General features: G+C 38.1%; 1 protein-coding gene across 1 annotated transcript in view; it reads left to right on the top strand.

Moving 5' to 3' along the window:
• Window positions 1-12,236, top strand: part of LOC104410909 (B-cell receptor-associated protein 29-like) — a gene marked incomplete at both ends in the record, with an annotated part of 13,808 nt that extends 1,572 nt beyond the window's left edge. Inside the window, 5 exon segments of the mRNA XM_010021208.1 lie at window positions 1-50; window positions 2,106-2,241; window positions 4,924-5,035; window positions 10,698-10,798; window positions 12,202-12,236. The exon segment at window positions 1-50 is cut by the window's left edge and continues 18 nt beyond it. Of these exon segments, the coding sequence (XP_010019510.1) occupies window positions 1-50; window positions 2,106-2,241; window positions 4,924-5,035; window positions 10,698-10,798; window positions 12,202-12,236 (434 nt within the window).
• Between the last annotated feature and the right edge of the window lie 5,040 nt (window positions 12,237-17,276).

Here is a 17,276-nt window from a genome sequence, read left to right as displayed (position 1 = left end):
CGATCCCAAAGAAACCTCTATCTCTCAGGTTTTTCCTTATTTCTTTGGCTGTAAGTATAACATTTTTCTGATTTCTACATAGCATGTTTTTTACAGGAACTATCACACAAAGTAATGGAACTATAAAAAAAGACTGGAAGGTCAGTTTCAAGAGATTAAAGAATTAAGTGTGAGCAGATTGGCTATGGACATGTAAGAGCAGGGAAGATGATATTTTACAAATGTTTGAAGATTGGAAGGATATGTGAGCAACACATGGAAGGAAACATTTTGAATGCTTGAGAAAACATGTATTTTGCAGGAGAAGCTTCTTTAGGGAATACTAATTTCCTTCCTTATGCCCTATGTTTTGTTTGTTTTGAACATGGAAAACTGGAATAAAAACCCCTCAAAAACTAAAGCACTGTTTAAATAATCTTAATGTGTTACAAGTTACTGCATCCTGCTGTGTTAGGAAGCAAAGCTTGAGTCTGGCTTGAACCACTTTGTCTAAAGCTTGAAGTTAGCAACTGCAGGATAATGTTCTGGCTTCTGAAGAAAGTTTCAGATATTATTTTAGATAAAGCACTTTGTGACAGCTGCCTACTACAATATCATGATCTTAATTGCAATATCCCTTTCAGGATGCTTAAATATAGCTAATAAAACAGGGTAACAGAAAGGATGGTTCTGTACTGGCCAGCAGGAGCAGCCAAGACTACCTGTGAATCTTCACAGTAGCCACAACAACTTGCAGATCTTCTCAGTTTGGCAAGGAACCCATGAACTGATTGGGCACAGATAATGTGAATGAATGGAAACAGACATGTCAGACGACTTCCTGTTTGTACATTTTTATGGTGATACTGTGCAAAGAATGCTGTCCCTCTTCTGAATTCCAACAGACCAGGAACCTGAGAAATTCCAACTTGTGGTAAAAAGTACTTTTTCTGCTATCAAGAGCAGTCAAACAGTGGAATAAGGACCATGAAAGACAGTGGAATATCCCATCATTTAAGACAGTGGGAACTCGACTAGACAAGCCTCTGACCAATGTTTTCAACCTGTCCCTGCTTTGGGCAGGAGCTTGAACGTGATGACCTCTGGAAGCCCCTTTCAACTTATGTGATGCTGTTATTCTGTTTTAGTAATGATGTTTTACTGAGTCCTGACTGCTGCATCTGTAAATCAATAAGCAATAGTAAAACATGGTAACCCTTAGAAAAGTAGAGACATGGGGACCTTGACTTTTTTATTAAAACAAAAAAAAAATATGAACTTTCAATGAAAAAGTAGGGCAGGGAGGGCTTACCTTGAAAGCCAAAAGTTTCATTAATATGTTTTCAGTTATGAAAAAGCCAATTACTTGGATTTCCAAATTCCTTTTGAAGAGCAGCTGCATGGTTATATTACAGGAATTAATTTAATTCACTGTTGCTTTGGCCTTTACTTAATTCAGCAATATACTGCTTTGAAAGACTCCGAGGTGAATAATGAAAGTAGCGATGTAAAGAGGCAATCACTAGATCAAATCAAAGGAGGTATTTGCAAAGCTTAGATTTGAGGTGCTATATGAGTGCTGCCATTGATGCATGTTATGATTTAGATGGTATTGACAGAGTACTTTGAAGATTAATATGCTCACATTGCTAATTTTATTCTTGTAAGGCCTTGTATGAAGTTGCAGAGAGGTTATTTGGTTGGGGGGGTATGTTTTGCACTGTACTCATTACCATAATGTGTTGCTTGGGTCTTGCATTCGGACACCCATCATCTTTAAAAGGATGGTCATGTAAGAGCATGTCAGCCTTTAAGCAAGCAGGTCTCTGACCCTTCAATGGCTGTGGGTTTTTTGGGAGGGGGAGATTCTGCATCAGGTAAAAATGAGAATTTTTTTTTTATTTTATTTTTTATTTTATTTTTTCTTTGATGGATGAAAATCTTTTCAGTCTCTGTTTTACTGATATTTGTTATTGGTGAGCCTGCATGTTTTTCTTCATGTGCTTAACAGTCCTCTTGTGGTTTTGTTTTCACATGTAATACAGAGAGAGAAAAGGGGTGGGGATTTTGTTTGGTTTTAATTTGTGCTGTGAATTACTACGCTGTTCGCTGTGTTTCTTCACCAGTGTATTGAGACGTACTATTACCCTTCTTAATCAGTTGGCAAAAGAGATGACATCTCATGCAGCTCTGGAAATGCAAGTAAACGATGCTACTGAAGCAGCCAAAAAATACCTGGCCAAGATTGAAAGGTCACAGGAGGTATCTTTGAGCTTTTTTGGTTGTTTTCTTATACAGCAAGTGTCTAGTACAAAATATGAGAGGATGGTTTGCTACTGAATAATGTTTGTTCATTTTTTTCCCTTCTGATGCAAAAGTTAAACGATGTTTGTACAATATGTAATGCAGAATACGGAATACAAATTTCAGTAGTATTTTATTAACAAAGGAAACTAATCCAAATAAATGAACTTCCATCTTCCCAGTACAAATTTCATTATAGGAGTAGTATATTTTTAAATACCTCTGTGAATTAAAGCAGAAAAGAAACAAAGGGAGACACTGATCTTGTTCTTTTTATTCCCAACAGTTGGTATTTAGGTCAGGGTTAAAAAGCTGTATTGTAGGCTTTTCCATACTACTGTAGTAGTCCAGAACAGAAAAGCCTTCAATATGGCTATTGTCATGGTGACTGCTGCTTCTAAGTCGGATTTGCCCCAGTCTCGAAATGTCTTTTCCAACTTGTAAAATTGGTCTTTTTGTATTTACTCTGGTTTGTATTCTTGCAAGTGTTTTTAGGGTGGGTCAGCCAATTTCCTGATGCCTTCTTTTCTCAGTAAGGCACTGACATAGTATTAATTGGGATATTGCCAAAAATTCCTGACTTCAAAGAACCACCAGTGGACCAAAGATACGTTATTTTTATGAGAGCAATAAAGAAAATCATCATTTGTCTATTGTGGTTGTATGCAGGAAGGGAAGCCAGCAAAGGTAATAAAGATAGATGTATGAAGTCTTCTCTCATAATTTGTTAGATTTGACTTCTGTTGGAAGAGATTGAACCATAAGCTAGAGTGCAGATACCCAGGGTATGAAGACTTTTACAGCAGTCTTCAGTCTGGCACATTGTTAAAACAAAATTCACTGCAGGTGTGTACAGGTTTCCTTCCTGTTTGTCTGGAGCAGTGTCTATGGTTACCAGCACTGTAATAAGTCTTCAGAAAAAGAGAACAGATTCTGGACAAAAAGCACTAGAAGGGATGCAAAAAGAAAAACCAGTTGTTTGAGAGGTGTTGTAAAATAAAGATCACAAGAGTATGTGTTAGGTTTTTCTCAAGTATGAAATGATTCCAAAATCTTGGGATTTGGTATTTTGTCAAAATGATCCAGACTCCCTCCCTCAGCCATGGAATTTGTCTCTTTTCTGCATACTGGTACTTCCCCCTCCCTTCTGTTGGGATTTGGCCAAAAGTCCTCTTTTTGTTCTGCTTTCACTTTCTCTTAGCAACGCATTCTCTTTAGCTGCTTGTAAGTGATAGCCAGAAACTGGAAAGTGTATTCCTGTCTGTTTCTATTTGTATGTTTGATTGCATGGTTTGCAAAACCAGTGGTAGCTGTTGCAGATCTCTGTTGCACTGGAGATGCAAAGTATTCAGAATTGGTTTATTTTAACTTTATAGAGCTACTATACTGTAGGTTCCTTTGTGGCTTGGCCTGTGCATTTGTGTTCATTTACAAGTGTTTCATTCCATCATTAGACAGGGAAGAGCAATTGCATGTAGGGTAGTGGATGTAAGTATAAATACTGTGAATTTACTCTAGTGTGCTAGGTCTGCACTGTGTCTTGCTCAGAGATTCTGTAGAGAACAGAACTTAAAATGAATGTTTTTAGAAATAGCTATGTGCATATTAATAGAAAAAGGTGGGCACAAAGTGAATAAGACAATCTGTGGCCAGTTTCATTACAAATTGACTATGGTTTTGTTATCAGCAGTCTAATGCAATCTCTGCTCTTAGTTAAATAGCTTCTGGAAATTTTTCTTGAGCTTTTTCTTTGGATTGTTTACCAGTCTTCAGAAACAGGTTTTTTCCTTCTTCCTAAAGTAGTCCTTCCCCTCTGCTCCCACCTGTAACCAGTAACCTCTGATATCACCAGTTTGGCTAACACCTGTTCATCTCAGTTCTACTTTTTCCCATTAAGCATTTACAACTTCTTTTGCTATTTTTGTAACAGAGATGATGCTTGGTTGGGTAATAGAGGAAGCTATACGAGCAAGGGGTCTAATTATGGGGTCTAATGATTAACGTATACTTTAAGTCATCAATAGCAATTGCCTTAATGATAAGAGTATCCATAAGTAAAGTAAAGCCGACATTTTTAGAGTACAGGGAGTATACTGCTTTTTTGTCTAGTACTTACAGGGCTCTTCCCATGTCGTTTACTAGTTTGTTTTGGGGTTGTTTTTCTTGAATTTCAGTGAAAATCTAATCTGATTATTGAGGTATTCTAGAGATAGAAGAAGTAGCTGCAAAGCTACAAGGGGGGATTTGTGATGTATTACATGATTTAAATCAGAATAAACTATTAGAACAAGTTGCATGTAAACATGGCAGTGTTCTGTCGCTTGCAGTCCCAGTATATGTCTTCTGGAAAAGCCATTTATAACCTAAACAGAAGTTATGGGCTTGATGCAGAAATACAAAGTACTCTGTCATGGTTTAACTTTTAGGCAGGAGATAATGCCATACTATTACAAGTATTCCATTACTATAAACTTAAACCATTGAGCATTGCCCTCCCCCGCCAATGGCTGAGTATCTGCATGTGTCATGTTGGCATTTGATAAAACTTTGCAAGATCAAGGTGAATGTTCTTTGGCTGTTTGGTATTAATGTCAGACTAATGACAAAATAATTAATTGTAGCAACTGTTGTTCTTAATAGGCCTTGAGTGAAAAAGGAAATGGTGTGAAGAAAGAGTCAACAGAAGCAACTAATGAAAAGTTGAGGAAGGAAGTTGAACTTTTGAAGGCAGAAATACAGAAGACATCAAATGGTAAGTATTGGTTAGGACTTCTTTGCAATTAAGTAGAAGCTGATTTTAACACTGGATGTCAAAAATTATTCCAGGTATAGCACTAATTAACTTCATCAGTTTACAGAACACTTGACTTGAGGTTTCTTCTACATTTGAGTAAGAACTGCAAAAACATACAGTAGCCATCCCTGTGTTTTAGTAAACATTTTCATTCTGAAAATGTGTACAGTGTAAGTCAAACACCTTGCTTACATTGTCATTATTAACAAATTGAACTGATACATTTAAGTGGTGTTGACTCATCTTCATCAGTGACACGACCAGGATATGGAATCAACTGCAAGTTGTTTATAGGCATCAGATTGGTCTTTCATATCATACATATAAGCTACTCTCATGTATAAAATGTGGCTGAGGCTTTTTCTATGAAGTGGGATTTCAGTCAGATAGAAGTAAAATCCTTGACTAGTATTCTACATGTATATATCTCCTGCAGCAGAGGTGTTAGCTGCTTCTTTTTTAACACACACCCCCCTTCCCCTTTTTTTGTCTACAAGGAAACATGCGTTGAAATTTGTAACATAATACTTTTGTTAGCAGTTTCCGTGTTTAAGGTTTAGGTTGTCAAAACTGTTTTCTAGGCAACCCAAGCTGAGATAGAAGCAGATTTTACCTGTTCGGTTCTGTTTTATTTGGATCCGTCAAGGTCTGTGATACTAATGACATCTGCTCATCTGAAATCAGTGTTTGTAAGATAACACTGCCAGTGACCTTGTAAGCATTAATCAGATGTTCAGACTGTAACAAAATACAAATTTTCATCGTACCAGATAGCATGTTATCATCAAAACACAGCACTGCTTTCATATTGCATGGCACTGCTACAAAGCTGTAAGAATAACAATAAATATTTCATGAATCATTTTTCAGTGTCCACTGGGAAGACGAACAAGAACTGTAGAATAGCTTTTTCAGCTGGGATTGAAGCAACAAGAATCTTTTAAATAGAGTCTCATTAGTTCACATTCTCAGGCAGGTTTGATTGTGAGTTTTCCCTCTCCTGCTGTTTTCTTAAAGAAAGTTGGGGGGGAAACTGCCTTTGAAGTGACAGGATCAATGAAAAACTTAAATGCATATGTTTTATTTAAACTAACTGGTGGTATGTAACACTAATATAACATAAGCTTTTCAGTCAGGAATGCTAGAGAAAGCTAAGGAATAAATAGATTTACCACATGCTGCTACAGCTGCATTCTTCCTGTGGGTTGTTGTCCATCCAAAAGATGTATAAATTAAGGCATGCTTGAGTCTTTTGTTAAGGGGTAAAGTGGGGGAGAGGAATGAATAGGAAAATATTTACAACCCTTTCTCTGATGCCATCCCCTTCCTTGCCAAAACAGAAAAACCCATGGTTACATTGATTACCATAGTCAGCTAGACGGTGTTAAGGTAGTCTATCTTGATAATAACTATGTGTGTAGACACAGCTTTCTGTGGAGTCTTAGAGATTTAATGTGAATCAAATTTACTGTTGGTTTTATTAAACTTCTGCAGCTGAGCATGTGAATGTAGAGTTTCACACACACCAAGTGTTAGCAGTGCATTTCACAAAATCAAGCTTGAGCTTGAAAAGCTTGGTTTACCCCTTTTTAACAATTGGCTTCATGCAGCTGAGCTCACATAACTAAAGTAACCTTTTCTTTCTGTTCACAAAGTCCAGTCCATGAAATTTTGGGGGTATTTTTTAGGAGGAAAGGGAATGAAGAGTATAGGGAGTGTCACCTAGTAATGAAACAGGAAAGCATGAAACTAGAAAGCATGCATATGCAGATGTACGACTCTCACTTAAATGCTAAGATTAGTAGATGTTAGAAAGATACTAAACAGTGCAGACACTGCGAATACTTTTCATAGAACTGTTGGTACCAGAGAGAGTTCAGCTTGGTCTTTGTGTTGCCAGGGCAGGCTAGTGCCATGTATGAAAAGTGTATTTGTGTTGAGCTCCATTGAAGCACTCCAGTTTTTAAGAGCAAAAAATAATCAAAAAACAACTGTCAGCTTTCTTTTGTAAGATGGGGATAGGAGATACAGGTTAAAAGAATTGGCCACAGTCTCATGTTATTTAGCCAATGTCAGAGGGAGGGTTGGAAACAAAGTCCATAGTCCATCTTACTTAATCTTAGTGGGAGCCATTGCACAATGTCACATACAACTGGAGTTGACAGTCATATTTGTTGATACAAAGAAATGGCACTGCATACAGCAAGGATGGGTTTTTATACAAGGCTGCTTATGACATCTCAAAATGGTGTAGCATCCCTTCTGTAGCAAAATTTCATTTGAGATTGCGAAAGGTACTCGGAGCAAATTTGTGTATAATTTTTTGGCCCTGCCTTCTCTCTTCAACCTTCATCTGACCATTGTGTCTTCAGAGAATTCAGAATTAGGATGGAATTATTTGACTGGAGTTCTGTTCCCAGCTTTACAGTGTATTTGTTGGCAAATCTCGTTGTCCTGTCAGTGCCTAAATTCTTAAATGTGAATAGCTCTTTATCAGCTTTAAAACTCCTGAAAGAGAGGGATTTTTCTTAGTCTTAAACTAATCCAAATAATTTGGGGTTTAGACTTGCATTGTGAGCAATGCTAATTTAAGTTCCAGATCGTTTCCTTAGTAGCAAGCACTGTAAGTCAAGTGATTTAGTCAGACCAGGACTAGTAGTTGTGCAGGGAAATGCCCAAAGAATCATTGGTTGCTTTTGTTGCTGTTCAGTTTTGTTTTACTCTTTGGTTCTCCATCCTTGTTGAACTGAGAAGATAATAGAAATGCTACAGCTACTTGGCTGTAGTAACTTCAGAGCAGTTTTATTTCTCATCCTACTTCGACTTCAGAGGAATCTGAAGTAAACTATCTATCCTGGAACAGGATACGGAGAATGTGGTAAGGGAAGGACAAGTTTTCTACTTCTCCCAGACTGTACATGTTATGTTAGTTTATGGACCTTCAGTCACACGTTAAGTGTTTTAAGGGATAAAGTTTTCCATAAGTATCTTCTGTTGATATACTGCCCTAAGGATATTTTGTAGATTTTTTTCTTTGAAAGGAAGGGGAAGAAATTGAGAAGGATAGCCCCCCCTCTCACAGTACTGAGGCTGGATCCCAGTTTTAGAACTTACTGACTATTCTTCTCGTTTGTTGCATTAATGTGGAAGCAGCATTTACTTGCTAGGAACAGTCAGCTGTTGAGTTTTGCTTGCTGCTGGTCCAGCTGTTCCACCTCCTATGAGGCAAAGTAACAGGCCAGATGGAAGCCAGAAATAATAACTTGACTGTATTGTGCACACAAAGGATCTTCTGTTTGCTGCTGGATCAGCATTCGTGTGATACAGTCCATATGACAAACAATATACCTGTGTGATCGACTGGTCTGTGCTGCAGTGTTCATGCAGTGGCAAAATAGCTGAGCAGTGATGTATGGAGGGTCTCTGTTGCTTGACAGAAAGACATCCAGAGAAGTTGGTGCACTGGGGAATGCATGTTGTGAAAGACACGATGCTCCTTTTTATTGTGCAGCCCCAACAAGAATGAGTCTGAGTTTGGTGAGGTTTTTTTGTCCATAGCCAACACAGGTGGAAAGGACAATCTGTTCTTTGCTTTTTCTTCTCCTAGGGGTTAGGTGAGGTATTCCTGTCATACATCTGTTTTGGTCAAAACATTGAAACAATACAGTGGCTTATTTGCTTTCTTGGTCTGCAGATACTTTATTCATGTTTTAAAGATACAGTAGCTTTTAGTTGTACAATGCTGCTGCTTGTAAACAGCTAAATAGTATTGAATCAATAACAAAGTTACAGCTTCTTCAGAAGTGAGATATTGGTAATTTTTACTATAATTAGGTACAAGAATGTTTAAACAAGGTAAAATTTAGCTTTCTAATTAGCAGATTCTTGAAGAAGCAAGCACTTGTTTTTTCTCTACAGCTTAAAATTTAGAAGCTTATGAAATTGTCACAAGTTTATTTTAGAGTGATTTCTGAAATTTACTGTTGAATATTTTAAACATTAGCAAGATCAGAGAGAGACAGTAAATGCAGTGGGGTTTGGCTTGTCAGGTGTATGCAAATCAGGGTTATTCCAAATACCAAAACCTTTAGAAAATGTTTTTTTGTATTGATGCTGTCAAGGATGCATTAAAGGATGAAGGATATCTGTGTAAGAGTATGCTTGTGAAATAAAGGATGTAAAGAGATAGGAATATGTTTGGCCATGTTGGAGTCAATAGACATAAATGCCACTAACTTCAGTAGACCAGAATTTCAGGCTAGGTTAAGGTGCTATTACTGGAATAAGTAAAGTCCTATTATTTGCATAGTTTTAAAATGAGAATCTGTACATTCAAATTAATTAAAAATAGCTGAAATGCTGGGAGAGGGAGTCTTCCTTTTTACATGTAGGAGAGTGGTCAAATCTCGTGTCCTGCTGTTACAGGAATGAGCACCCAAAGAGAAATATGGTTCAGACCAGAGTGCTTGTAGCTAGGTGCTTAACAGAAAACACATCTAGTTTATCTTTTGAGAACAGGCTCTTACAGAGATGCTGCAATTCTTGAGTGTCTTGGAGGTCTTTGGGAAAGAACACTATGTCTCAGGGAGCTCACAGTCAAAGGAGAGATCCACATTTTTGGAACAAGGGAAATTGCAGATGTTTCTTTTTTATTTGTACCGTCAAGATTTGTTTTTTAAATATGGCTCTGTGAGGCAGCCTTATGGGTCATTAACTTTTCTCTGTTTTAGCATGAATAAATCAAGTTTTAGGGTATGCCTGTGCTGCTACAGCAGGGAAATATAAATAAACCTGAGATACCTATAGCAGAGGAATATAAAAATACCTAAATGACCTTACTTAAATGCTTACATTACAGCTTGGGAGTAGTGGCTTTATGAAGCTGTGATGATTTACCCGGCATTGTAAATTAGCCTCTATAGAGTCCTGGGAAGTTTTGTGCTGTAACATAGACATGCTCTCATTTTTTGCTGTTGAGATTGTGAATAGAGTAATAATTACTTTTTCTCATGTTAAAAACCTGTTCACAGTTGTCTGTCCTACCACCACCATTTCTGCCTTCTCATCTGTAAAGTGAAGCTTCTAATGAATTAACTCATGCACAGTAAAATATGTAACAGGGTGAAAAACAGGGGTCTGTGTTCCTATAATTGAGTATTACCTGTCTCTTCTTCCCTCTAACCTCCCACCTTGTGTTAGACAGTTGCTTTGCTAAAATCTTGCCCAGTGTTTTGAGTTCCCACATTGTTTTAAGAGGAATGACAGTTTTACTTTTGTGGTTGTAGAGTTTTGTTTTTCTAGAATTGTCTTCTGCAATGTGACAGAACACTGTAGTCATCAATAACTTGTCACCTTTGTCAACAGCTTATTGGTCTTGCCCCTACCCTTTCTTACAGCCCCTTCTCTTCCTTGTGCTGCTATTCCTGAACACAAGTCATTCTTTTTTCCCTCTCTGTCCTATACATCTCTTCCTGTGTCCATCTGTGATGCTTTGTTTTAAATCTAAGGTTTTTTAGAGGAAGGACTGTCTAGCACAGTGGAGCCCTAATACATAACTAGGGCTCTGAGGAACTGGAGGAGTACAAGTAATAATTAAACCACTAATTTCTGTATTTTACAGCTCTCCGCAAGGCAAATAATGAAGTGGCTGCAGTTAAAAAGCAGTCTGAAGGCCTTAAAAGAGAATACGATAATCTGATGAAAGAATATGAACAGCTTCAGGTAGGTGGTTCTGGATCACTATATGAGCACAATGTTCCAAAACTGTACCAGCAAAAGTCTGCTTCTTGGGAGTTCATTATGCAGGAGAATCTACAAAAGTCTTTAGTATAACATGAAGTTACAATGGGCAGCACTCCTTAAACTTCATTAAAATGGTAGAATTTTGTTTCTCAAGGACTGGATGGCAAAGCTATTAGGATTTTCTTTTTTGCGCTTCAGGTGACAAAGGTCAAGTCATCGTTAGACTCTATTTTGCTATCACTCAGGAAATAAGATTCAGATAGTTTTGCATGTGATGATCATACTGAAATCTTGTAAGACAATAATAGGAGTAGTGTGTGTCATATATACATCATTTATAATTTATTTTGTTTGCTCTTTAAACATGCTTTTGCAATACTGGATTATAAATCTTGTAAAACTGTTGATACATGGTGGGGAGGAGGGAAGGGGAGGAAGCAAAAAGAAATAAAAACCCAGCCTAGGCTAAAACCAGGCTACTACAAAAATTCAAACTGAGGTACAAAACAAACATGAAAAAAACCCTCAACATAGCAAGCAAAAAGCTGAATTAGCAGTTGATTAGGTTTGCATATGTTCATGGCTTTAATGCCCATAATATATACAGTAATTATTTCTGGTAGAACTGCCTGTTCTTCAAGTTGTCTGGCAGGTGTCTGAATGTTTCATACCTAATGTCTGTCTCAAAAGTCAACCAAAATTCAGTAACACTGAAAGTTAACCTGTTTACAAGTAATTGTCTTGGGAGAAAAGAAATGATTGATGTTAAAATTATGGTGACCTGCTTTTCAAGAAGAGTGGTTTGTTGGTCCTGTATTAATTAAAAAGGCAGATTTGAGCTAGTTATCTTTTTCCTGTACTCTGTGAAGCTGCTTACTGATTCCCAGCCATACTCTATGCTCTTACAGAGATTGCTCAACTGACCTATCTGTTTGAATTAAGACCACCATGCATGTCCTATCCTTGTTGTGCTTCCCTGTGTAATGAGCCATAGTAGTCCTGCTGCATTTCTAACAGTCTTGTGGTCTAGAACACACATCCTTACAGCTTCCTGTTTACCTCTGAATGGAAAGAACAGAAGGTACTGAGCACACAGTAGATGCAGCTCCTAAGGATAAATCAATTGATAGCAGAAAACGTTTTCTGCTGAGTTTGTTGCATGGTTCAGCTGTAACATGAACCGGGAGCAGAAGTAGGCTGCTTATTGTATTAGGGCCAGAAGCACAAGTGTTATGTGGGGTAGTATTGATGGGACTACATCTTTGAAGGCTATGTAGTGAATAAATCGGGTGTGACTGCAAGGAGGCAGAATGTGTCATCTGGAGTCAATGTTTTTTTATTTGCCAAACATAAAAAGTTATTTTTAATCTGTCTCTTTTCAGGGCAGTTTAAATGAAAAGGAAGACAAGAAAGGCCTGTAGGTACATCCAAGACAGATGGCATCAGTACAATTGCTTCAATGAGGAGAGCCTCGTGCTGTTTAGGCTCACAGTGTGTTTCTGAAACAAAATCTGGTTTTTTCTGGAAAGCACGTGCTCTGCTGGTTGCTATTCCGATTCCTCTAATATATCCTGGTTGCCAAAATATTCTGTGTTGCAAATAAAATGTTAAGTGGCTTACCCAGTTTACCATACCTCACTGCTCTTGTGAGGAGAAACTCAAAAATCTTTCAATTCCATCAGGAGCAACTTGACTGTTCTCCAAGCTTTTGCCTTATACAGTGGTAACAGATCATGCACCATTTCCTTGTAGCATATGAGCAAGGTTGTATATCACACTATTATCATAAAGACACAATTCCCTAAATCTCCTTTGCAACACCTGTTTGGAGTCTTCAAAAGATCAGTTACCAGTGGGTTGAAGAAGGCTGAAAGCTTTTCATCAGCCATTCCACTTGAGTGGAAAATTGAATGACAATCGATCTAAGGAAAATAAAGATGGAAAACTACATTTCTAAATCCATCTCACTGGCTTGTGACTTTCACTTAGCCATGTGGATGAGTGTACTTTAACAAATGATGTTTTGCATGCCTCTGGTTTATTTTTCTTCAATATATTGGGTTATTTCAATTTTCATGATGAAAGTTTTGGGTTGGTTGGTATTACCATTCTGTAGTTTTACACTGTTTACATCTGTTTACTTTGTATGTGCCACCTAACTTCCTTTGCCTTGCTAAGTAAAAACTCTTTTTAAATGTAGATAGTTGGGTTTGTTTTGTTTTGTTTTGTTTTCATGGATACAATACCTCAAATAAATGTGCACTGTTTTGCACAAGCCCTTCCTGGCATTCAGAAAGTTGATTTGAGTTTCTTTTTTGACAGTTTGTTTCAGTTTTTGTTTGAAAGTTGGATATGTTGTATTAAAAGAGTTGTTTAAGTTCATGAGTTTCTGGGTTTATTCATATAAATCTCAATATACTATGTCATCAGATTTAATAGGTGTATGCACAAAGAATGAAATACACTTCTAAGCTGGTGGTATTTAATTTTTCCTGTAAGTCCAGCATCCTTCATGAGTGTAGTTTTGATTGCTCTGGAAATAGGATTTGGTTTAGCTTAGAATTTAAATGTAGACTGTCAAGTACTTTAAATTATATTAACATTGCATATTAAATAAGAATGCCTATGTTTAAAAAAATGCCAACAACTTCATTCTTGGTGAAGTAGCACAGAATGTGTTCTTGGAGATTCCACAACACTGGAGATTTGTTTATTCAGATCAAAACATTCCTAGCCATATTTAAACCTGCATACACACAGCTCTTGGTGATGTAGTTGAATGCATTCCTTTTTCCCTCCCCAGCCCCTTGCTGAAATATTAAAAATTATGGCAGAGTGTTCTCTCCAGTCTGATTTCAAGACTATGTTTGGAAGCCTTAGAGGTATGACAGCAAGTGCTGGTTTTAGAAACAGAACTCAACTCACCTATTTCTTCTTACTTTAAGGCCCAGAACAAAAGCAAAATCACTTATTTATTGTTGTTTAGTCATTAAATTTCAAGCATTTCTTTCTATAGTATAAGTAAATAATAAGATAATTGGCAGTGTACCATGAAAGACATCGTGCACTCACTATTCATCCCTGAAACTTTATCTAAGAAAAAAATACCATGGAGCAAAAAAATGGGTAATGTGAATGCACTGATAGAATAGATACTTCTTGAGAAGGAAGCCTGAATGCTTTACAGTTGTTCTTGCTCTAGAGCATGATAAAGAGTGTGTGGTGGTAAGTACTGCTCCCTAGGAGCTGAGATGATGCCTGGTATTTTTGAACATGCAACATGCCTTCAACACGTGGTACTCGAACGCTGCCCTCTGTAATTGGATCAGTCACCTCAGCTTAGCGGTTTCCTCCTGGCTGCTTGGAAGGTGGGGGTCTGCTTGTTGAGAGAGCAGAGAGACAACAGCTTAAAACAGAACCAAAAACCCTGCATATCAGTCCACAGACAATATTTCATCAATTAAAAATTAGAGATTGCTTAAAACCCACAGACTTTCTGCTTTGCCTCCAGTCATTTCTTCTGTCACCTCCATTATTTGTATTGCCAGATTTCCCTGTCACAGAGTAGAATATGACCATCATCATCTTTATACTTGTCTGTTGTGGATGGTCACACACATTTGACTGAGTTGCATTATCATATACTCACCTCTATGAGTCCCAGATCTGTTCACATAAAACCAATCCTTTGTTACTCAAGTTGAAAGTATTTTGTAATACTTGCTTTGTAGAACGGTATTCTTGGAAAGAGAATGTTTCTTCTGTAAAACCCGAAGTCTAGTATTTCAGTAGATGGTATATCTTTCAGAATAGTTTACATTTACAATGTTCCACAATATGTAAGTTCAGAGCCTGCAGGAGCCTGGGTTGATCAGGTTTAAGTTATGGTAGATACACAAAGAAAAAGAGTGAATCCAATTTCATGGGTTTAACTCCTGGACTTTCAAGGTGTTTGGTCAGATTTTGGTTAGGTTCACCTGTTTTGTAGGAAAGAGCTGGGGAAAAAGAGTTAAATCCCCACTAATACTGATGGAATAAAAATTACTTCCTGTTTGGCAGTTGATTTAATTCTGGGTATGTCTCCAGAAGTAAGAATTTAGAGCTCTTTATACTCTAAATAATGTTCAAGTAATTGTCTGGTTTTGGAGCTTTTTTCCCTCTTTACAAAAGTAGGAATGTGCATTTTCAGTTCTTTGGTGGGGAAGCACAGGAGAGAGTATTAATTTTAAAAGCATTTGCACAGGTTTAACTGATAGTTGATTAAAAATTAAGATGTTTTCATTTTTTTTTCATAAATTCCTTTTTCTGCTGAGTCAAGAAAGCAGTGAGGTCATGGTGGGTGCATGAGAACTGACCTGAATATTAATAGACCTAGCTACATGCTTTGGTGTTTCCTTAGATGAAAACACCCTTAGCTAGGCAGGATGTTTTTCCCTCCTTCTATTTTGGCAACAAACATGATGTATCTTTAAATGTCCTCTTGCATTAGCACTCCCTGTATTTGCTGCCACAGTAGTCCCTAGCTGCATAGCTTCATGGATGTGCTTTCCTAGCTTGTGTAGAAGGATGAAAGCTCTAGTTTCTACTCAGCATTGAAATAATGTTTATTTTTCCAAATCCCTGGCAGTGTTCAAGGCCAGGTTGGATGGGGCGTTCAACAACCTGGTCTAGTGGAAGGTGTCCCTGCCCATGGCAGAGGGGGTTGAACTAGATGATAATTTCAGGTCCCTTCCAACCCAAACCATTCAGTGGTTCTATTACATGACTGCCTTGGTTCTCAAGTGTTCCTTGAAACACTGAATTTATTTTTTAAGTAAGTTCTTTGGGACAGAAACCCTCATTTTGCCTTGCTTTGGACAGTGCCCGACGCAGCAGCGTCCACCTGAGTGGAGGGGGAGCAGGCTACATTCCTACAGAGCAGAACTGCATATGCTGGAGGGTTCCCTTCCAAACTCATCTGAGGTGGTCTCAGTCTACATCTACACACCAAGCCTGGGACATTCAGATTCCCAAACACAATTGGGTGCATCTGGGTTTAGCAAACGGGAGCCTACCTGCTGTGTTTAGTGACTAGGGGGAGTTAGCTACTAGCCCTAGCATGTCTGTTGGAAGTCAGGAGCCACCAAAGCCACCTACTAAGGAAAATGAAAATGGGAAGCATCTCCCAAAACTCACTTGTCAGAAAAATGGACACCAATTGCAGCTGTGATAAAAGTGTGTCTTCAAGACTTGCATCTTAAGCTATGACTATTTAAGTCATAGGTTAAATCCTTTCCTTTATTCTGCTGCCTGAGATCAGTCTGCAGTGTGATTGGGTTTACTCTTCTTTGAAAACACAGCCAGAAGAGGCCATAGTTTTGGTGATAATCGTGTTTGGTGAGGTAGCTTAATAGCTGTTCTTCTAGAAGGTGAGACCATGTTCTACATCTTGCTTAGCCTGAGGTTTAAATCCATATTCTTGTGACTATGGAGAAGAAACTAAGTTGACTGGGCAGGTGCTAAACCACTCCTTTCCTTTTGAGTTTCAAACATGGTACGGAAACAATGTGAAAGGAAGGAAGAGAAGGACTGTTATTCTTGGCCAGTAAACACAAAATCTTAGGCTTTGATTCTTCTCCAGACATGACTCAGACATTTAGAGTTAAGGACTTGGGAACAGAGCATACAGTAATACTTTAAGCAGGGACTTGGAAACAGGCTGTATATCCATCCTGGGTACAAAATGAACATGAACTCATTAGGAAAGAGTAGCAAATAATCATAGAATCATGGAATAGTTAGGGTTGGAAAGGACCTTAAGATCATCTAGTTCCAACCCCTCTGCCATGAACAGGGACACCACACACTAAACTATGTCACCCAAGGCTCTGTCCAGCCTGGCCTTGAACACCTCCAGGGTTGGAGCATTCACAACTTCCTTGGGCAACCTATTCCAGTGTCTCACCACCCTCACTGTGAAGAACTTCTTCCTTGTATCTAACCTAAAGTTCCCCTTTTTAAGTTTAAAGCCATTAAATAATAATAAGGTGAACAAAAGGATCTAGAAGACTGATGTAGATTTCAAGCTAACAAATAACCCCAGAATGACCACCAACAGCAACAAAAAGCCAAAGATGAAAAAGGAAAGGAAGACCCTGCCTCCGAGCTTGAAGGGTTAGTGTTCCAGGGGAAGGGGATGTTACGGGGGTAGCATCCCGAGATCATGAGTAGGGTCAGCAACATCACAGTTTAGAAACTCAGTGCTTCTGATTTCACACAGACCTGCCTCTGTGTATGCAACCTATTCTGAGCTTGGATTTGCATTCTTCCTCCTCATCCCTAAATAATTTTCTTTTCAAAGTCTGGTAAGCACATTGCATTACACAGATGGAGCTTTTGTCTTGATACCTCTTGTCTTCAAACAGGCATATTTCTGCCCTTCCAGTATCTGTGGTCCTACACAGTTCTCATCTGTACA

This window comes from Nestor notabilis, unplaced genomic scaffold (genome assembly GCF_000696875.1).
Source record: "Nestor notabilis isolate BGI_N333 unplaced genomic scaffold, ASM69687v1 scaffold33758, whole genome shotgun sequence".
In the NCBI taxonomy this organism is placed as follows: domain Eukaryota; kingdom Metazoa; phylum Chordata; class Aves; order Psittaciformes; family Psittacidae; genus Nestor; species Nestor notabilis.
This window is presented reverse-complemented; position numbering and strand designations above follow the sequence as displayed.